General features: G+C 46.3%; 1 protein-coding gene across 1 annotated transcript in view; it reads left to right on the forward strand.

Annotated features, from left to right (window-relative positions):
* TRIM71 (tripartite motif containing 71) overlaps positions 1–22,953 on the forward strand; it is a 67,919-nt gene that overhangs the window by 32,041 nt on the left and 12,925 nt on the right. The window contains exon 2 of the mRNA XM_046003249.1: positions 15,950–16,117. Coding sequence (XP_045859205.1) covers positions 15,950–16,117 — 168 coding nt within the window. The remainder of the gene's footprint in view (positions 1–15,949; positions 16,118–22,953) is intronic.

The raw sequence follows: 22,953 nt of genomic DNA on the forward strand, positions 1-22,953 counted from the left end.
CTGGTTCTGAGAGTGTTCTAGGCCCCTGAAAGCATTGGCTGTCCCCTCTCTGCTGTTTCATAGCCTGATTTTTCGACAGGTGACTGGGCAGGGTGAGTTCAGCCTAGATACAAGCAGAGGGGAAACAGACTCCATTATTTTGAAGAGAAGAACAGCAAAAATGGTACAGGTGTGGGGGTAGCTGCAGAGGTGGGGTGACAGTGTCGTTCTCAGCCTGTGGAAATAGCAAGTATAGTTTGTGTTTAAGGAACACTGAGGAGTCCGGATGGCCCGGCCAGACACGGTCGACAGAGTGGCTTTCAGGGTTCCCGGAGTGGGTGCTGCTGTGAGCCGTCCTTGACTTTATAAAACGTGCTCTCTGCATGGGGAAGAGACCAGTCCCAAGAATGCAGGTAGTGTGGAAAGTGGTAGCACGTGCAGGAATGTCTGGGAGAAAGGATTCTGCGAAGGCCTTATCCCATCCAGAATGCAGGTGCACGTTCAGGGATAGTTTAGGGGAATACAGCAGAGAGGCCCTGACTGACAGAGGACGAGTGGCCTCAGAGGAACCTCAGATTTACCAGGGGAGGGAAGGGGAGATGATGAGCTGCATGGGCTGGCCCGGTTGGGGCTCACTGCTGATTAGTTGTCTTGGCATTAAACAACCCACCGTACCGGCAGCATACAGCGCAAAGGACACGGATCTGCAGGTTGGGGTGATTGGCATTTCCTTAAAGGCCCCATCCTGAGCAGGGTCTGCAGTTCTCAGCTTGGGAAGGTAGAGTGAGAAGGTGTCTTGTTCTCCTTCCCCCCATATAGCGTTCTTTGTCTGGAACTTCTCTCCCACTCATTTCTATTATACTTTGAGGCTAAAGTCTCAGACTTACCCTTCTTTCAGGAAGCCTGCTGGGATTAAATGCTAGGCCCTGGGTTTCCTGGTTTTCTTCCCCCAGCCCTGTAATTGCTGATCCTTTATTCATTCATCCCTTCTACTGGACTGTAACTGTTGAGGACGAGGGCATAGTGCCAAAAATGGTGCCAGCACTTGGAATTCATGTTAAAACTAGAATGAGATCTGGTGGGGGTTGAAAGAGGCTAGTCTGACTGGTCATTCGTGGAGGGGCAGAGCAGGCACTGTGGCCCCACAGGAAGCTGGAGACCTCTACAGGTCAGAGTTGTTGCCCAGTACACTTACTTGCAACCTCCAGTGGCCAGAGAACAGCATCTCTCACATTCTTTTCAGTGGGCAAACAAATAACAGCCATGGCCCAGAGGGCAATTTGGGTGGCTTTATCCGTCCTGCCTTGCAGATGTGTTCCTGGAGTTGGATTTAGCTTGCGTATTACTTACCACCTGGCACCCTTATGGGGCAGGCTGCCATCCCTGTCCTCTCTGCTAGGACTGCTGGTCAGCATTTGTGTTTTCTGCACTTCTCTTAACAAGTTTGAAACCGCCAGCTGTGAGATTAAGTGCATGCTCCACCTGGACGTTTGCACGTAGGTTTTTTTACTCCTCAATGTAAGGTGGCCCCACTGTGTCTTGGGTCTGGATGGATGACCGCAACAGGCACTGTAACCTTTGTCCCTTCAAGGGCACCCAGCTGTCATTTACACTCCTGCAAAGAGGCTTTTCCCGGGCTCCCCCATTCCTCCTCTGGCCCATGAACTTCCAGCTCACATTTCCCTCCAACCTGCTCCAGATTCTTCCCCCATGCGTGGGCCAAGTGTGCTTCTCTGCTAAAGTTGTCCTTTTCGTTGGATTTGTAAATCTTCCATTTCTGTGGTCCTTCCATCCCATTCTTTCAAAGAAGCCATTTCTGATGTACCTGGCCCACCCCCAAGGTCATGCAACCACAATAAATTCTACAAAGGGAGTCCTTTTGTACAACTTCTTTGGATGGGGGGGGAGGGGGGAGGGGTTTGTTTCTTTGGTTTTGTTTTTGTTTTTTAAATCTGCCCCCAAATATCATATAGTTTGGTTAATTCCTTAACTTGTCATATCATACCGATCCTCTCTGGTGGAAATGAGGTCACTTTGGAGATTTAAAGGGGGTGCTGCATGTGCAGCCCGGGGCTCGCCAGGCTGGACCAACCAAGATGTCTAGGAGACTGGAAGCTTTCTTCAGTTGTTGTTTTAACTCTCCCAGGGCTCTTAGCCCAGAGCCTTAAATCCAGTGTAAATAATTAAAAAAAAATTTTAAGTAAACACAGCACACTTGATAAAAGGGTATTGTGGCCTCAGAGACAGATTCAAGGGACTTCAGCCTGCACTAGGGCAGGCCAAGTGTAAGAGCCCTCGGTAAAACAGAGGAAACTGAACACCTAGGAGGGTGTTAGGAGACAAGGAGGCTTCCCATAGACGACCAAAGAGGGGACAGGCCAGCCTGAGACTCCTAGGTCCATGCCTTATAGAGAAGGTGGTTTTGGTGCAATGGGATTAATGTGGTAGAAGGAAAAAGGAATGAAAACCCGTGTGGTCCAGAACTTCAAAATAGACCAATTTGAGAATCTGTTGCAGCCAGTTACAGTTGAACCCAGAACCCAGGTCTGAACTGCATGGGCCCACGTAATGAAGGTTTTTTTGTTCCTAATAAATACAGTACTATAAATATTAATTTTCTTAATATTTTTGTCTCTACCTTTGTTGTTAGAACACAGTATATACAGTATATACTATGTACAACTATTACCTATAAGGCTTTTGGTGAACAGTAGGCTATACTAGTTAAGCTGTTAGAGAGTCTGGATTTTCAGCTGCGTGGGGGGGGCGGGGGGTTCAGTGCCTCTAAACCCCATGTTGTTTCAAGGGTCAGCTGTCTTTAGATCTCTCCTGCCTTGTGCCTCACATTTTCCGGTACAGGTGCTAGCCAGAAGAGAAGTGACTAACAAGGCATGATGAAGTCAGTCAGGAATTTCAGGACCCAAGTAGAGACCAATTGAAGGCCATTCTTTGCCCTTACTTTCTTCCTGAGACTTTAGATTACATAACTGATAGCGAAGTCCGTCTGGGCTTGCAGATGTCCCCTCCTATGAGCTCAAGAGTGTAGCCTTGCATATGTGCTTGGGTAGTGGGGTGGTCAGGAGGGTCTGTCGCGCACCCCTCTGTCCAAGGCAGGAGGTCGGGGCTCCTGATGAACTGCTCACTGAGCCAGGGTTGGCATGCTTCCCGCAGGTTCTGCTAGCTTCACACGGGTGCTGTTTGAGAGCTGCCCCACTCCCACAAGCTTCGTTTAGTGGGATTTCTGAGAAAGTTCCACAGTTGAGACACGAGAAATGATTTCATCAGAGGAAAAAAAACATTGTACAGGCTTCTAACACGGAGCTTGACTCCAATGGTCTTACCTGATCTCCCCACACCTTGATCTTTTTTCTGATTTTATCTTAGTACTAGTTGGTTGGCCTTTCCTTGCTCAGAATCCTGCTGGCCTAGGTGTGATGCCTTGATTCTCGCGTGTGCGCTCTACTTGGTCTTTGCCAAGTGGTAATCGGTGCTGCTTTAAGAGCACTGATGTTTTAAATGCTTTGAACACTTGTGGGAAAAAGGGGTGAATTCCAAGGGACTAGGGCTCTGTTTCTGGCCTTGGTTGGCCCAGTGACCATTCCTGGTTTGGCAGCTGACTCTCTCCTTGCTCTGGTTTATCCCTATTTGTCCCTAAGGTTTCAGCACTGCCAGTGGGGTGGTCTTTACCACATCTCATCACTGAAAACCAGAATCCAGCCTTCTCTTTTCCCCATGGACCAGTTTCTGCTGGTTTGCCTAGGCAATTTGTACCACCCTTGCTGAGCTTGTTTTCTATTCCCCACACCCTTCTTTTAAAGGCCTTGGGATTTTAATGGTCTCAATCAGAAATGTCTGCGTGTCTTGTTCCTACCCTAGCTGTGCCCAATCTAGGACTCCAGAGGTCACTCATAGGATCCCAAGGACTCCAAGGGAGAGACCTGCCCAGTGAACTGCGGGGATCAGAGTCAGCACTTGATTCCTGTTCTTCTTGTGGCTCTCAGCCTGGGTGGCAGGAGGCTCTTTAAAGTTGGTTTCCTTGCTTGACCTCGCTCTGGCTAGCTAGTGCTCCATTGGCATTTGTCCATGGGACTAGGTTTCCTATTGTTGGAAAAGAAGGAATGGGTGCCTTAAGTTAATTGCCTAACATGGGGCACCTGGGTGGCTCAGTGAAGCGTCTGCCTTCAGCTCAGGTCATGATCTCAGGGTCCTGGGATCCAGCCCTGATTTGGGCTCTCTGCTCAGCAGGGAGCCTGCTTCTCTACCTCCTCTCCCCGCCTCTCTGCCTACTTGTGATCTCTCTCTTCTGTGTCAAATAAATAAATAAAACATTAAAAAATTAATTGCCTAACAAATGTTAACATGAAAATGGCTTAAAAAGGACATTCATTGCTTGACACGACCAGGGCCTTCCCCCACCCCATTGCACTAGAGAGCTGTCTTGAGCCCCTTCTGGAGTGTGGAACTCAGGAACACCACTCACAGGGCTTGAGCCATGCTCCCCAGGTCATAACCTGAGCCAAAACCAAGAGTCAGGCCATCAACAGATTGAGCCACCCTGGCGCCCCGGTTTCTTGCCCAGTTTAGGTAATAACTGACAGACAAGTCAAGATTAAAACAAAATTTCTACAGCAATTAAATACTTGCTTAACCTCTTGATTTGGAGGCATCGCTTAGTTAAGGAACTTAAAATTGTCTTAAAATTGTCGATGGATGTGACCCTGTAACCTTGGACCATCAGGAAGGCCAGAGTTGGACCTTTCTTACCCAGGGCAGAGTAATTAACTTAGGAGTCCAGCCTACACAAATACAAAACTTGCTGGAATGGGGAGAGAAAAGAAAATTTTTGTTGTGTTGGAAAGAGAAAATATGGCTAGTAATGTTTAAGCCCTCCCCCTTTTTTCTTTTTGGTTATAACCCCAGTCTTTGTTTCCCTCCCTGGGACAGTTTTCCCCAGGTGATGAGTGTGTTTACTTAAAATTCACCTGTCCACATGATCTCAGCCACAGAGGCAATTGAAACCCCTTTTGCTTCGAGGGAGTGAAAAGGTTTCAGGTGCACAATGTTGCCCACTGTTTAAGAGGTGAGGGCTGAGATACATGGCCACCTACAGAGTCTGGCCATTATGTTAAGTTAGCCCCCGAGCACCACTTACTTTGGTCCAGATTAAAACTGCCTTTTGTGACCTTGTTGGCAACAGGAAAGCTGTGCATCTATGTCAAAATCTCTTTTCGGGGCGCCTGGGTGGCTCAGTGGGTTAATAAAGCCTCTGCCTTTGGCTCAGGTCGTGGTCCCAGGGTCCTGGGCTCTCTGCTCAGCGGGGAGCCTGCTTCCCCTTCTCTCTGCCTGCCTCTCTGCCTACTTGTGGTCTCTGTCTGTCAAATAAATAAAATCTTTAAAAAAAATTATCTTTTCTTGTCTGGTCTAAAAATCCATAATTTACGTGGGCAGTGATCTCAGCTTTGGAACAGCTCTCTTTTATTTGCTGCTGGAAGCTGCTTGGGCTACTCATCAGTACCTCAGCGGTCAGATGCAAGCCGGGGCGGCGGCTGGGATACTGAGGATTCCGTGAGGCTTTGTATGATGGCTGGCGGCCTGTGGGGCTGTAAACCGAGCTCAGAATTCTAATTTTTTCAAAACCTCTGGGGAGTTAGTCCAACTCTTGCCTCTTGTGAGATAGAACTTAAGATAATACTTACAGTGGAGGGCAAAGGAAAAATAATACCTAATGGGAACATTGTGAGTAAATTATGTGGGGCCTTTGGAGCAACTCATTCATGGGCTCCACGAGTATTTGTTAGGTTCGTAGCTGTGAAGAGCGCTGCACCACTGAGTCTGGGCTCCAGACCCAACCCATGGACACCAGCTTGTCAGTGGGAGGGCTTTCCGCCCTCACTTACTTGGGGTTTTTTTGGGGGGGGGGTGGGAGTGAAATTATGCAGTATATTTTTATTTTTTTCCAGTTCTGATTTTATTGAAGTTTTAGAAATACATTTGAACAGTTTATAACTTACTAGAAGATAACTGAAATTCTCTGTACCACCCTTTCTTAATACCTAGTTTGTCCCTTTTTTTTTAACAGGGTGTTTTTTGTTTTTTTTTTAAATTTAAGTTTTTATTTTAATTCCAGTTAGTTAACATATACGGTGTTAGGTTCAGGTGTACAGTGTAGTGATTCAGCTCGTGATACGTCACCTGGTGCTCATCACAAGTGTGCCCTTTAATAGTATAATCTTTTTTGATTTTGGCTTTTCCCTGGCAAGCGTAATCTTCTCAAATGCTTGAATCTGAAAAAAGTGCAGATATACTATGATTTGTTTCTCTGTTGGTACAGAAGTTTTATTTCTGTTTTTGACCTGAAAGAATTTTTTTTTTTTTTTTTTTTTTTTTTTTTTTTAAAGATTTATTTATTTGACAGATAGAGATCACAAGTAGGCAGAGAGGCAGGCAGAGAGAGAGAGAGGAGGAAGCAGGCTCCCAGCCAAGCAGAGAGCCCGATGCGGGGCTCGATCCCAGGACCCCGGGATCATGACCTGAGCTGAAGGCAGAGGCTTTAACCCGCTGAGCCACCCAGGCGCCCCGACCTGAAAGAATTTTTAAATACTCCATTTTTATTTAAGTAGACACATGTATTAAGAACTATGTTTGGTAGGCAGTAATCCAAAACACAGTTGTGGGAATGCCTGGGTGGCCCTGTCAGGTAAGCCTCCAACTCTTTGATTTCAGCTCAGCACGTGAGTTCCGAGCTCCGGATTGTCAGACTGCCTACAGATTCTCTCTCTCTCCCCCTTCGCCCCTCCCTGGTGCGGGGGCAATTTTGGCTTGTTCTCTCTCTCTTTTTTAAGATTTTATTTATTTGATGGGGAGAGAGCATGAGCAGGAAGAGGGGCAGAGGGAGGGAGAACCAGGCTCCCCACTGAGCAGGGAGCCTGACATAGACCCTGGGATCATGACCTGAGCCAAAAGCAGATGCTTAACCAACAGCCACCGAGGATCCCCACAGGTCTGGCATGTTCCAAAGTGCCACTTAGTGTCATGTAATGTAACTTGATCTGTTGGGGTACCCCCTAAGCATAGATGTGTCACTTGCCAGCATCAAGAAGATACTCCTTGATTGGGGGGGCCCTTGTTAAGGCCTTCAGGAAGTGTGGGAGAAGCTCCAGGCAGTGGGCAGTAAATCCTGGGGGTCTTGATGGGTATGATAAACGGGGAATGTGCCTTAGGTTGCATGGGCGTGCAAAGATAACAGGGTCTGCCTGAAAACCAGAGTCTGAGCAGGAGACAAATGAATAAATAGTCCAGGAAGCCCGGGAGCTCTCCCAGGTTGGGTTCCCCAGGGGCAGACGCTGGAGAATGAGTTTATCAGCAGTTGTGCTAGGCAGGGAGGAAGCAGAAGCAGGATGGAGGCAGGCCCAAGGAGGGCAGAACGGTCCTGCCCTCATTGTCACTGGGGGGCAGAGCCCGACTTTCTCTCTGGACTAGGAAGGATAGAGCTGCTACAGGGAGACTATTCCAGGGAGGAGAAATAGGATGAACAGAGGCTTGGCGCCTTTCCCACTCCGCACCCCCAGAGGTGTATAGTGTCTCACACGCAGTGTTTAGTGACCTCGTGGTTAATGCTTTAAAAAATTAGGGGTGTCCGGCTGGCTCCAAAGATCATGTGACTCTTGACCCAGGGGTCATGAGTTTGAGCCAGGCACTCATGGGGGGGGGCTGGTTAATTAATTAATTAATTTTAAGAGATTTTATTTATTTATTTGACACAGAGAGAGAGAGAGACCACAAGCAGACAGAGAGGCAGGCAGGGAGAGAGGAGGAAGCAGGCTCCCTGCTGAGCAGAGAGCCTGATGGGGGATTCAGAAGGCAGATGCTTTAACCCACTGAGCCACCCAGGCACCCCGGGAGAGGTTATTTAAATAAATATACATATTTTCTAAAAGGAGCAAAAAATTTAAATGTATCTTGTGACTTCACAAAGGCTCTGAGAACTGCAAACTGTAGCCCCGTGTGGGAGGAGCTTCTGTCTTCTGCCTGTTGGTTTTCCTGCTCCAAAGGCCCATGCCTCCTTCCCGATCCAGCCCTCCCCTTAGAGCTCACCTGGGGGGTTTTCCAGCCCAGAAAAACAACTTCCGCTGTGTTATCCTTTTTTTTTTTTTTTTTTTTTTTTTTGTCTCTGACAGGCCCTTTGTTGAGTCAGGTCTACTGAAGTACCCTCAGCTTTATTTATTTATTTGTTTTTAAGATTTTATTTGTCAGAGAGCACAAGCAAGGGGAGTGGCAGGCAGGGGGAGAAGCAGGCTCCCCGCTGAGCAGGGAGCCCAGTGTGGGACTTGATCCCAGGACCCTGGGATCATGACCTGAGCAGAAGGCAGATGCTTAACCAACTGAGCCACCCAGGAGTCCCGTGTACCCTCGGCTTTAAACAAAAGGAGGAGGCTATGGTAAGAAGAATTTATGAACCTATTTTGTCTGTGACTCTGGCAAAACCGGAAGGCCTTATGTGCTGTGGTTCCCAGGATGTCATTGTTCTCTGGGGTTTCATCTTTAAGAATCAGTGCTAGAGGGGTTTTCTCCCAGGATGAGCTCACTTTGATACTTTTTAGTAACTCTGACATTCTGGGACCATAAATAGGGTTATTTCTCTTTTTATCAAATCTGCAAGTAAGCTCAGCCAAATTCAGGCATTCAGTTTGGAAACCATTTACTCATCTAATTATCTGTGCCCCCCCCCCCTTTTTTTTTGTTTTTTAGCTTTAAAAAAGTAATGATTCTGGTTTTGTGTATATCAGTATCAAAAGCTGTGTGCTCAGGCAGCGTCCTTCCAGGGAGAAGAAACAGTGTGTATGAGGTCCCTGAGACATGGAACCATGGCAGGGTTCCTAGAATATAAAATTGGGGATCCATGTGCCTGACTCTGGGGCTTTGGGACTGGTCCCACAGCAGGAAAGCAGGTGATAGGGAGGGAAAGGAGCTTTTATTTATTTATTTTTTTAAAGATTTTACTTATTTATTTGAGAGAGAAATAGAGCACGGCGCGGGGGGTGCGGTTGTGAGAGGGGAGAAGTGGCTTCTCCCTGGCAGGAAGCCTGATGCTCCATCCCAGGACCCCAAGACCATGACCTGAGCTGAAGGCAGATGCTTAACCGACTGAGCCATCCAGGTACCTGGGAAAGTAGCTTTTATTTTATTTTACTTTTTGGGGGGAAAGGAGCTTTTATTATTTCTTTTTATTTTCAAGATTTTATTTATTTATTTGACAGAGATCACAAGGCAGAGATCACAGGCAGAGAGGCAGGCAGAGAGGGAGAGGGGGAAGCAGGCTCCCTGCCAAGCAGAGCGCCCAATGCAGGGCTCAATCCCAGGATCCCAGGACCGTGAGATCATGACCTGAGTTGAAGGCAGAGGCTTAACCCACTGAGCCACCCAGGCGCCCCGGAAAGGAGCTTTTAAAGGGTTTGATTAAGCCTTTTGATAGTTGGTGTTGGAAAGAGAGGGAACAGTGTTCATTGGAGGTATGAAATTTTCTCCTAAAAGGGGAGTGGCGGGGCACCTGGCTGGCTCAGTCCAAGTAGCATGTGACTCTTGATCTGGGGAGGGGGTGTGAGTTCTAGCCCCACATTGGGATAGAGATTGCTTAAAAAAATAAATAGGGAAGGGAACATTGATAGGGCTTTGGGAGTGGCCCAGAAACCTCAAGAGAACAGCATATGACTTTTCAGGATCTTCAGAAAAATCTTTCTCTGTTGGTACCAGCTGCTGGCTGCATTGAGTCTGAAGCTGTTAGAGCTTAGAGCTTAACAGTGTTTCTCTCTGTTTTCAACCCTTCCTTTTCAGGTTTGCCATGTCCATCGAGCCTAAACATTTGGTCTTGAGCTAAGTAGGCTGCTCTGGCCCTGGTTCGGCTGGGGCAAAGCCCTTGGACACCCCACTCCACCACCAGGTCTTGGCTTGACTTAGCTCGGGAATGAATCTCGTACAGCCAACTGGCCAGATAGGCAGCCCAGGTTTTTTACTCTAACCCTGCGGTTGGATGTGCCTCAACATGTAAGGATTTCTTAGTTTAGAAAGTTAATATTGTGTATATATATACATATTAAGGAATAATAGCATCCACAAAATAACGAGTGACGTGCTTGAACGCTCCCCTCAGTGATATAGGTAAAAGTCATAAATCATTTTCATGCCTATTTGGGTTTTGCTGCCAAATAGCTTATGTAAACACTTTTGGTTTCCAGAGCCTGTTGGATTTTGGAACTCCAGAAAGGGCGTCGTGGATTTGTATGGGACCTCAAAGTGCATGTCACTGGGTGTTTGAACAATAAGTGTTCTGGGACTAGTAAGTGTTACTTTTATTCTTAATACCTCTTTCTATGTACATCGTCTGAGACGCCTTCCTCTGTCCACCGCTGGAGACACCCCCAACTAGCTGCTGCGCCAACCCCGCCTCTGCATTTGGGACAGTCTCTTAGCAGCCACTGAGGATACCACACCCAAGGCTTGCTTTATTGTACCTCCTCTGGGCTTCTTCTCAGTCTCTGTCCACCGAAGCCTTCCAACAGCGGAAGTGGACCTTCACTGCCAGTCCCAGCATTGACCATCTCATCTGGCGTCCCCCTGCTGGCTTTTTGTATGCGTTCTGTCCTGTCAGGAACAGAACCTGGTGCTTGACAACTTTCTTTTTTATTTGGGTCGAGGTTGACCAGACTTAAAGTTCGAGAATCCTTACTACCCACCCTTGCCAAGTATATTTTTCTTCTCTCACATCAGGTGATGGTAGCGATTGTATATATTGCCAAATGGAAAGAAATGGAGGTGTATAAAGAACAAGGATAATGCAATACAGCATTGCTTGAGATTTTTTAAAAATCAGGAAATAGCTTTAAAATTGTATCAGCAGGTACTGATTAAATAAGTTGTGGTATATCCACGGGCACCTTGACCCAGAACACTCTCCAAGTTAATACAGTTAACTGCAAAAAGGCTGGTATAATGTACTTGTATTTGTGTCTTGAAGAAAATTCAGAATACAGAATGCGACGTATTTTTAGATGGTTTTGTAAAAAAGTAGAAACATTTTGAGTTGAGAAATGGGAGATTTTATTTTATTTTTTATTTATTTATTTTTTTTTAAAGATTTTATTTATTTAACAGGCAGAGATCACAAGTAGGCAGAGAAGCAGGCAGAGAGAGAGGAGGAAGCAGGCTCCCTGCGGAGCAGAGAGCCCGATATGGGGCTCGATCCCAGGACCCTGAGATCATGACCTGAGCCGAAGGCAGCGGCTTAATCCACTGAGCCACCCAGGTGCCCCAGAGAAATGGGAGATTTTAAAAGCTATTACACTTAATTCATTTTGCACTAAAAAATGCATATATGTTCCCTAGTATTTCTTTTTAAATAACATTTTTATTTTTAAGTAATCTTTACACCCGCTGTGGAACTCAAACTCAGAACCCTGAGATCATCACATGCTACTAACTGAGCCAGGCAGGCACCCTCCTAAAATGTTTTTTAATGCTTCAGCACATCTCGCCCCTCCCTGCCCCTCCCCCTCCCCTTAACGTGTCCCCAGTATCCTCAGATCCGACTGGAGCTGGTAGTGATTGTGCATGCAGAGGGTACAGATTCCTTTCTTTCCCCTTCCCCAGCCCCCAGGTCACAGCTCTGGAGCAGCACGTGGCCAGAGATGGCAGGAGGGACTTCCTTTCGTTTGGACTATGGTTTTGGAGCACTGGCATTCTGTATATTTTCCCTAAATCAAGTAAAATCTGGTTTTGATGTGATTTCATAGACCTAGTGTCAGACTGGCTAGACTGTACTCCTTGAACTTGGTTTAGTGTTTTGGGTTTCTTTTAATAGGAGAGAGCATTCAGGGTGGCAGACACAGGTAAGACTTTTGGTTGTCATCCGCCATCCTCCACTTTGTTTCTATAGTGGGAAGCTTAGAAACCCTCCTGCGTGGCTAGTGACCTCCTTTTGTCCAGGCCTGAGTTTGTGGGAGGCCAGACGTCCTCGGTTGTTTGAAGGGACGTGAAAGAAAATCTCAAAAACGTTAAGTGTACAACACTACTGGTTTTTCATCAGGGCAACTTGATGACGAGGAGCCTCTCTGTCCTTCAGTTTACATTCCTCAGTGATGTGGGTAGTTCTATTTAAAACTGGAGGCTCATTCTTTAAGGATGCATGGTGTGCTCTCTCATATAGGAGTCCCCTGGGTGTGTGTGTATTCGTTCCTTGTTGGATCACAGGTAGTATAAAAAGTAGATTCCAGAAACACACAGTCTTGTTCACTAATGGAGCACTTTATTTAAGCACTGGCTAAGGTAAACTTGCCAACTTGGTATTTTTATTTATTTATTTTTTCTTTACCCTCCCTCCTTCCTCTCCTGCTGGACCCACATTCCTAGGTCTTTGTCTGTGCTTGGTATTTTAGAAATTATGGGAGAGGAAGGCAGTGGGTGGGGCGTTCTGGAAGCTGGGGGCAGGGAAGAGGGTGGTCACTTGCAAGGTCAGAGGTCGAGCCTGCTCCATTCAGCTGGGGCAGCCAGATTGTCGCCAGGCAAGGGGGGAGGGGGGTTGGAGGGGGCGTGTCTTGCATCTGCCCTGGAAGCCCCAAACAGGCAGCTCCAGGCCCTGGAATTCCTGCTGCCCAAGGACCACTCCTCCCCCCCACCTTTCCGGAGCCACAGTTCATGGCCTCTGCCACGTTTCTAGCCCTTTGGAAGACATGGGTTCCAGTTTATTCTTTTAAAATAATCTTCCAGCGCAGAGAGAATTGCACCCATGTGCACCCTTACCTGTGGCCCTGATTTTTACAAGCTCCAAAACTGTGGATTTCCATAGGGAACTTGCAAATGGAAGTGAAATCTTCCCACAAAGTCTAGGTAGATGGTTTATAAAAATTGACCATACTTTCAGTTTCTGGACACTGTTTTAAAAATCAATAGTTTATTAATTATAAACAACACTGGGGCTATACTGTTTAATCACCCATAGCTTTTTATTGTCAACCAATATGGTGTCCCTACAGTCCTCCTGGAACTGCAGAGCACTGGCACCTCCAAAATCACAGTGTGCTCTAGACACTTGGAGCTGCATCAGTCCTGTGAAATGATGCCAGGCAGGACTGCATTCAGAGACCCCACTGCCTACTTGAGAGGTATCTGGGCTCTGGGGACTAGGTATCTAGAGGGGCCCAGTGCCATGAGTTTGGGGCACCCTGCTGCCACACATTCTGACCAGGATTCCTTTTCTGGCTACCATTTGCAGGATATCGCCTACACACATCATCATCCAGGCTCTGGACTGTAAAAACCTAAAACCCAGAAAAATCTCCTTGGTTCCTCGCAGTTACATAACTGGTGCCTGGCTTCCTACTTGGCCCAGAATTATTTCAGAGCCTTTTGGTTTGTGGTGTTGAGTTCCTGGGATTTCAGGGATGGAGGTGGTCTCCTGAGGTACCCGGCCAGACCTCTGTGTCTCACATATGAGACAAGCAAGCCCAGTCCGGTGACTGCATAGATGTCCCCGTGGGCAGATGGTGCCAGGCTCGGACCAAGAGCCTCAGGTTCTTCACTCACTGTACACTTGAGAGCCGTTACGCTTGCACAGATGAAGGAAAGCACAGGGACTCCACTCAGTCCACACAGAGACCAAGAGGAGATGGCTTAGCTGTTTGGCAGGGGCAGAGGACAGAAGGTTTGGAGACATGTTCAATTCTGATTTAAAAGAAACCTGCAGATGGGAGGTTTTCACACTTCCCTAGAGCGTGGGAGTGATGCCTTTATGCCCATGACAAATGGTGGGAGCAAAGGGAAGGCATGGGGCTGAGTGTTCAAACAGGAGTGGGGGTTGGTTTAGCACCACATTGTAAAGAGAGTGTCCAGGAATACGTGCAAGTTTATCCAGATCAGCATCTTTTGGTTAGTATTTAAGGTTAGCTTGAGAATTTTAGCTTTTTCAGATTAGAAAGATTAGATCAACTTTAAATGGTGAACCTGTTCTAAAAGGCAATTGGTCTTGGGGCGCCTGGGTGGCTCAGTCAGTTAAGCATCTTCAGCTCAGGTCATGGGATTGAGCCCCGCGTCAGGCTCCATGCTGAGTGCTTGAGATCCTCTCTCTCCCTCTGTCCCCCCTTCACCCCCAAGCATGATTGGTTTTGAAGGCAAATTACTGTCACCAGATTTCAGTCTGCCGAGGTTGCTGGGGAAATACTGTACTGGACAAGGGGTCCTACTCCAGTCACAAACCTGATCCTATTTCCCTCTTACAATGTGGAGCCCATAAAACCCGTCATATCAGGACCATTTCCTAGAAATGGGAACATAATATCCTAAATCTTTTCCCTGTTTCTGAGTCCAAAATTTCCTAGAGAAGCAAGCATAACCCATGCGGGATCCCTCACCTCCCTTTTAACTCTGAATCCTGAGTGGAGTAGGCCTGTTTCCCTGACTGAGCTCATTTCCTAGTGGACATGCTACGTGCCAACGTGTTGGTTAGTTAATAAAATAACCTGAAAGCGGGGGTTGGGGGTGCCTAGGTCATTGTCTGCTTGGTCTTGATCTCACCAGGTCAGAGTGCTCTGCTCAGTGGGGGGTCTGCTTGAGATTCCCCCACCCTCCCACTGTAGCACCTGCTCTCAAATAAGTAAATCTATAAAATAAGCTGAAGAGAAGAGAAGCAGCATTCTCCCTCCTGCCCGGGGCCCTCTCTGATGGGAACATTGGGGCTGTCCCTCTCCACTCCGCGTTCTGTAACACTCTGCTGCTTCTGGGCCGGGGTGAGCTCCTGTTCTGTTCCACAGAACCACCTTGCCTCATGTCTCATACCCTGGACTCCAGGATACCTAGTAAGAAGCTTAGTGCTCTTAGAGCAGGTGTCAGGCCTGTCTTGGAACCAGCTCTTCAGAAGGCTTGCGTTGGCTTCCCTGTTCTGCCCCTGCTTGCTGTGTGGCCCTGAGACGTCATGGCCCCTTGTCTTCATCTGGGGATTAAGCGTATTGCGTATGGGAAGGCAGCCCCTCGGACACCACTTTCCTGCCTGTTGCGTGTTGGCTGGCTTTCCCTCACACCCAGGTGTACCAGTGGCAAATTTAAGCACTGCTCTTCCTTGAAAGCAATCAGTAAACATTCAGAGAGTGGTGCTGAGTGCTCCGCTCTGTGGAGGGATACAGCTAGACTGGCCCAGTTTCTGTGCCAAGGAGCTTTCGCTCTTGAGAGCTCCTCATTTTATCAGCAGGTAGAAGCCCCTCCCCACATGCTGGGCCCTAGGGAAATACAGAACATCGCATAAAGCAATTCTGTCAGCACCGGGTTGCCTGGCAGGGTCAGCTCCTTGGAACAACTTGGCAGGAAGAAGAAAGACAAGAAGCTGGCTGACCTTATCACTATCTGCCTTCGCTCCAGAAGCTGAAGCCTGAGGCTTGCTTGAGTGTCTGGGAGAACCATGCTTTGCACTTTGCGCTAATCTCCTCGATGGAGAGGGTGGCCACAAGCTGTGGTGTGAGGATGGTTAATTCTGGCTCCCCGCCGTGTTTCACAGACCCAGAGGCTGGGGTGGCAAGACAGATTTTTTCTGGTATGTTTTTTATTTGGGTCTCCAGTCTCAGACCAAGGAAACATAATCTTAGAGCTTTTTCTGGGGAATTAATCTGAGATATGGGGAAAATTTCTTAGGCAGGAGGATTGTTTCATTTCATCTTTGCCTTTGGAGTGTCTCAGTTACACTTCTGAGTAAAACTGGAGTGGACAGACGGCACTGACTGTTTTTTTCCTTGATTTGGCCCCGAGGGGGTGGGATGGGAGGGCAAGTTGTGCTCACATTGACTGCACTGATCCCCCTTTCTACAGGGGTGTGTGCTTCCTTATTTGGGAAGGAGTTGGCTGAGGGTCTGGAATCCACAGAGCACCCAGTGTCTGCCCCCTTCCTGCTAGTCCCGAATCTCTCCTTAATGGCTATACGCCCTCTGGTCTGCAGGTGCTGCATCTGTACTGTGACACCTGTTCGGTGCCCATCTGCCGTGAGTGTACGATGGGCCGGCACGGGGGCCACAGCTTCATCTACCTCCAGGAGGCGCTGCAGGACTCGCGGGCACTTACCATCCAGCTGCTGGCCGATGCGCAGCAGGGCCGCCAAGCAATCCAGGTCAGTTCTTCCCCTCCCTTCACCGGTTTCCCTTGTTCTTTCTTGCACAGAAAACCTTTCCCGCTCCCTTTTAGATGGCATATGTAGATTACCGGGCAGGCTCCAGTGTGTGGGGGCCATGGAACAATGACCCAAATGAGCTCATGGGACATCCACGCAGAGTAATCCCTTGGGGGGAGGTGGAGAGTTGGGGAAGATGGGAGGAGTGTGGCCGAAGTTGACCAGCAGGTCAGGGCTTGTTGCAGACACTTGGCTGGGCCCCCACCACGTCATCTGCCTGTTTCTCATCCAGCCTTTCCCCAGATACTAAGTGGGCATTAGCATCCCTCAGTGTGGATTGCAGAAAGACTGGGTCCTTAGTGCTTTCCAGACAGGGAACCTCTGCTGTTCAGATGGATTTATTTATTGGTAAAAATTCAGTGAGCAACAAAAGTTTATCTTCAACTCTCCCCAAAGTAATGAAGTCCCATTCTTGCTTCTGTTGAGTCCCTGTGCCTTTGGGGTCAGGAAGGGACGCATGTAACTTTGGGGCATAGAATAGCTCTTAGTCAAGTGGCGGCATGCCTGAAATGATTTAAAATCTTCTCTTGGTCCAGGTGACAAGGTTTTAAGAAGGGAAAAAAATCATGAGATGTTTTCCTTATCTGGTAGGATAAAGGTTGAAAATCAGGACACATTGCTAATCGTTGAGCAAAAATGGAATGGAAAACTGTTAATTACATTCTTAGAGTATTTGAATAAGTGAATGGTTTAAAAAATAAGATCCCCTTTTTTGGGGAAATGGTGAAAAATTGATCACATGCTCTAAAGAAGAAGCAGAAGGATGGTGTAGATTTTATTAAGTTTGTCAACAGTTACCGTATTCTTTTTTTTTTAAGATTCTATTTAACCATCAAAAATTATTTATTTATTTATTTATTTATTTATTTATTTATTTATTTATTTATTTGACAGAAGAGATCACAAGTAGGCAGAGAGAGAGGGGGAAAAGCAGGCTCTCCGCTAAGCAGAGAGCCTGGTGCGGGACTTGAACTCAGGACCCTGAGATCATGACTTGAGCCGAAGGCAGAGGCTTAACTCACTGAGCCACCCAGGTGCCCCCAGTTGTCATATTCAACGCATGATACTGAGGTAGTCTTTCTGAAGAGTCAGATTGTCTAATATTCAACTGCTGTCAACTCTCATGTTTGAGAGTCTGTGTTTCGGCAGTGACTAATTCTGGCATATTCTTAGGCCAGAGTGGCCTGTTTTCTTTTTCATGCCTTCAGAATGGCTCTTGGTTGCTCATAAATTCTTGTTTTCCAGCATCCCCACTAGTGCATAGTTCTGTTTTATTTCTGTCCTATTTCAGTGAATTTGTCCCCGTGGATTAAGTGGCTTTTGGCTTCCCTTTTTATCCCACTGCCATTAGGCCCTGGTCAAGTTGCCTTATGGTGCTGGTGTCTCCTGGTCTCTGGCTGTTGTCAGCATCACCTGGGGGAGCATAAAGACCAGCTGTGTCTGGGTCTTTCCCCCCAGATTGTGGTACCAGCCCCTTTCTCTCCTTGGAGATTGAGGACACTCAGGGGTCCTTGAAACATGAGAATTGCTGATGTTCTCTGCTTCCTGGTATCTGCCACTCTAGAGAAAAACATGAAGGTCATAATTTGCTAGAACCTTAAAGAGATCTGTGGTTAAAATGATGAAATCTCAGGGAGGTAGAAATTTGAACTTTTTGTGGAAGGAAGAAAGAAGCTGATGTGCAGAAGATTTTGTCTGCAGTACTTAATTTCCTACAGCAAAGTCAGTGTTAGTGGAGAGTCTGCTGTGTGCGTAGTTAAAACACCGGGCGGGGGGCACCTGAGTGGCTCAGGCGGTTAAGCATCTGCTATTGGTTCAGGTCACAGTCTTGGGGTCCTGGGATCGAGCCCCTCATCAGGCTTTCTGCTTAGCGGGAAGTTCGCTTCTCTCTCTCCCTCCCTGGTCTCTCACTCCCTCTCTGTCAAATAAGCCAAATCTTTTAAAGAAAGAAAGAACTAATGAACAAACAACCAGGGATGAAATTCAAAGGTGTGTTGGTACTGTGGTGCCTGATGGGCATTTTGAGTGGAGGAGCCAAGTGGCAGGTAGATATTTGGGTGAGGTGGAAGGCTCAGCTTGTTTAGTAATCTGCATGGCCACATCCAGGCACACCCACTGAACATCAACTGCATGAGTTGTGAATTGACTTCTTGAATGTCCTTATGTAACTAAGAGCGTGTGGGGAGAGAGAAGGGTGTGCTTTTGTGGCTTTTGGTTATAATTCTTCAGAACCTACACTCAGCCAGTGATCTAAAGGTTGGGGTAGCATTGGCTACCCATTTCTGTCTGAATGTTCTTACCAGGTTCTCAATACATTGTCCCTTCCTGAGACTATCTGGGAGCCCTCTAATGAAGGTAGAGCAGTTCCTACCTGTTAAGGAGGAGTTCCCTGGGTGTTGGTAGAAAAAACATGGCCCCTCTTTCCCTCTGAGTTTATTCTCTGATGCTGGCACATGCCTTTGGGGGAAGGGAAGTTGAGGTAAAGCTTGAGAACAAGTTAATTTTCTTCCAGAGATCACTGCCTGAAGAGCCAGTTTGTTCCTGTGTGAGGGGTAGGAACAAGCTGTGTCCCCAAGTCAGAAGTGGGTATGACCCACTTTTCATCGTGAACAAGTGTTTTTCAAATGGGTTCCTTCCACAGGTCAGTACAGTATGTCATTGAAACTGAGTGAGAATGGGGAGGAATTTACATGTGTTCAGTGAATATTTTACTGAGGAAGAATACAGTTCTGAAAGCTTCAGGTAGATTTCCTCTCTCAGGGACTCATTTAAAAGTCATTTAAAAAGTCCTCCTGGAAGACATTAGAAAAAGCAGCTACTATCTAGCACAGGTCATGCTTTTGTTTATTTATATAAAGAGATAATGAGACTTGAGTGTGAATCTACAGGTGTTTTTCCTCTTTTGTTGGTCACTAAGTAATGGAAAGGATGAGATACTGAGATTTTGAGAGGTTCCCCTCAGGGTAAAGAAGTGACCTTGAAATGCCAGGAAAGGACACACTGCTTGGGGTGGGTACGTAGTGCTTTGGGTACTTGATTTCTCTTTTCTGTCCCCCCCCCCCCCCCCCCCACTTAAGATTTTATTTTTTTATTTGTCAAGAGAGGGAAGAGAGAGCCCACAGGCAGGGGTGGGGCAGTAGGCAGAGGGAGAAGCAGACTCCCCACTGAGCAAGGAGCCTGACCTGGGGCTCAGTTACCAGGACTGTGGGATCATGCCTGAGCCAAAGGCAGATGCTTAACCGACTAAGCGGTCCAGACATTCCTAGACACTTGATTTCTTCTTGCAGTTGGCCGATTAATGAAGTAAATAGCCCAACCACATAATTTTTATGTTGCCACTTAATAGCTTTTGTATTAAAGAGTGCAGCAGACGGTATGAAGACTGATTTCTGTTTTTAATATGAATATTGGAGAAGGAAGGAGGAATGTAGTCAATTATAATACAATTGGGGGGGAGCAGTAAGTTATGTTAATATACACATATAATTGGTGCCATGCCACCCACACCCCCCTTTTAAAAATCACTTAATCCATTTAAGCCAAAATATAAAATGATCATAGGGTAAGAAGAGATTTTGATTTCTTTTACAGGGAACTTTTTTTTTTTTTTAAAGATTTTATTTATTTATTTGACACAGATTATAAGTAGACAGGGAGGCAGGCAGAGAGAGAGGAAAGGAAGCAGGCTCCCCATGAGCAGAGAGTCCGATGTGGGACTGGATCCCAGGACCCTGGGATCATGACCTGAGCCGAAGGCAGGGGCTTTAACCCATTTGAGCCACCCAGGCACCCCTACAGGGAACTTTTAAATTGCAGGTTTGATTTGGAAGTCATTGGTCTTTTCAGCTGTTCATTTATTCTTCATAGTACTACCAAATAAACAAGTCATTTGGGAGCTTCTAAATATTGCTTGTTTGTACTGGCAAATTGACAGATCCAAGAAATAGAGTATATATTCTGTAAATAGGCTTTATGTTTTGTTAATAAGTTAAGAAGACATTAAACTAAGAGGTGATAAAGGCATAGATTTAATAGATTTAAATTATGATCGCAAACACCAGAATAAAAACCTAACTGAGAGGGGCGCCTGGGTGGCTCAGTGGGTTAAAGCCTCTGCCTTCGGCTCGGGTCATGATCCTGGGGTCTTGGGATCGAGCTGCACATCAGGCTCTCTGCTCCGCAGGGAGCCTGCTTCCTCTCTCTCTGCCTGCCTCTCTGCCTAGTTGTGATTTCTCTCTGTCAAATAAATAAAATATTAAAAAAAAAAAAAAAAAAAAAACACCTGAGATAAAGTATTCTTACATGAAAAGGAATGGGACCAGTATTTATCTTTTTTTTTTTTTTAAAGATTTTATTTATTTATTTGACAGATAGAGATCACAAGTAGGCAGAGAGGCAGGCAGAGAGAGAGAGAGAGAGGAGGAAGCAGGCTCCCCGCCAAGCAGAGAGCCCGATGCGGGGCTCGATCCCAGGACCCTGGGATCATGACCTAAGCGAAAGGCAGAGGCTTTAACCCACTGAGCCACCCAGGCACCCCGGAATGGGACCAGTATTTAAAAGAAAAAAAAAAAAAAAAGAGATACCCAAACCTAAGGTAGATATAGATTAAATACCTAAAGACTTTACAGAAGCATTCTAAGATTAGAAGTGATACAGGAAACTTGTGAACTTGTGCATTTTTTTCAAATTTTAAAGTAATCTCTGCACCCAACACTGGGCTCAAACTCACAAGCCCAAGATCAAGAATCTCATGCTCTTCTGACTGAGCCAGTCAGGAGCCCCAAGAATTTGTGCGTATTATTAAATGGAGAATAACTGGGGCACCTGGATGGCTTAGTTTGTTAATAGGCACCTGACTCTTGATCTCAGTGGTTTCGAACCCAGCATAGAGCCTGCTTTAAAACAAAACAAAACAAAACAAAAAAACCCAAAAAATAAAACTACTAGAAAGTGGGGTAGAGAAAAAGTTACTCTGAGAAGACCACAGAAGTTAAGTACAACTTTTAGGAAGGAAGGCATGAACAGGTGAAGGAATGAAAGCAACGCAGGCACCTTCCAAAGGGACAGTCCAGTTACTTAATGCAAACACGACACAGGGTATTCACCTGAGCAGTAGGCCCGTGAAAAGGACACCAGAGTACTATTATGGATGAATAACAAAGTATGTACATCACACTTAGTCTTTTTGGGTAGGGGAACATGTTTTGAACAATAACCAGAGCTTTAAATATGGAAGGAACTTGCTCCTCTTACAGGAATCTCCAAGACCATGTCCTTTATCCTGAAGGTGTGGATTGCACCAGTGTAAATGGTCAGCAGTAGGAGTTGGGGTTTTTTAGCCCCTTAAATTCATAAAATGTTTATGGTCACATTATAAAGCAGTGTTAACTGTAATTAGCAGACCCTGAAGTTGCTTCAAGAAAAATTACTTAAAAGAAGTAAACCATGCATAAAAGATTATGGGAGGGGGTAGAAATAGGTTGACATATAAATAGTGGTGTTTTACTGATTATGGTGGGACCGAGGCAAAATTTTTTCAGCTTTCTTGAGGAAAATTGATAGATCGTGAACTGCATATATTTAAAGCATACTAACATACACTCAACATGTATTTCACACCTGAAAACAGCCACAGTCAAGGTTAGAAGAAACATATTCATCACTTTCTAACATTTTAATTTTTTTCTTAATTTTAAGATTTTTATTTATTTATTTGACAGAGATACAGCAAGAGAGGGAACATAAGCAGGGGGAGTGGGAGTGGGAGAGGGAGATGCAGAATTCCCACTGAGGAGGGAGCCCGATGTGGGGCCCCATCCCAGGATCCTGGGATCATGACCTGAGCGGAAGGCAGATGCTTAATGGCTGAGCCACCCAGATGCCCCACATTTTAAATTCTTATCATGATGCTTCATTCTCTTTTTCCATGTCTCCAAGCCATCATTCATCTGCTTTCTGTCATAGTTTAGAATTTTTTTCCATTTTAATCAGGAAGGAGATGAATTTAGCCATAAGTAACAGGCTTTCACTCTCCTCCCAAATATGGTAGCTTAAACATGTAATGTTTTAATCTCTCCTATTTAAAAAACTTAGTCTGGACACACTGATAGTCCCTGGAAAATCCTTCAGCTTCACCCCACCATACTGAGGTGTTGACATTCATCTCTTCGGCCACAAATGGCTACTGGAACTCAAGATAACACATGTATATTCTGGACCACCAACCTTTTATAGAGATTTCCCAGAAGGCTTGCATAATACTTCTTGTATCCATTGGCCAAAATCCAGTCTTAGACATCAGTTGCAGGGGAGTTTTGTTTGTTTTTCCTTCTAAGTTTTTGTTTAAATTCTAGTTAGGGCACCTGGGTGGCTCAGTCAGTCAGGTGTCTGCTTTCACCTCAGGTCATGGTCTCAGGGAATCTCACATCGGGCACCCTGCTCAGCAGGAAGTCTGCTTCTCCCTCTCCCTTTGACCCAAGCCCTGCTTGTGCTCTCACTCGCTCTGTCTCTTTCAAATGAATAAATAAAATATAAATCCAGTTAGATAACATACAAGTTATTATGTAATACTAGTTTCCAGTTTAGAATTTAGTGATTATGTAACAACACCCAGTGCTCATCACGAGTGTGTCCTCCTTAATCCCCATCACCCGTCTAGCCCATCTTCTCAGCCACCTCCCCTCCAGTATCCCTCAGTTTGTTCTCTATAGTTGGGAGTCTTTCTTGGTTTGCCTCTCTTTTGTGTCCCCCCGCCCCATGTTCATCTGTTGTGCCTT

Source organism: Meles meles, chromosome 4, assembly GCF_922984935.1.
Source record: "Meles meles chromosome 4, mMelMel3.1 paternal haplotype, whole genome shotgun sequence".
Lineage (NCBI taxonomy): Eukaryota > Metazoa > Chordata > Mammalia > Carnivora > Mustelidae > Meles > Meles meles.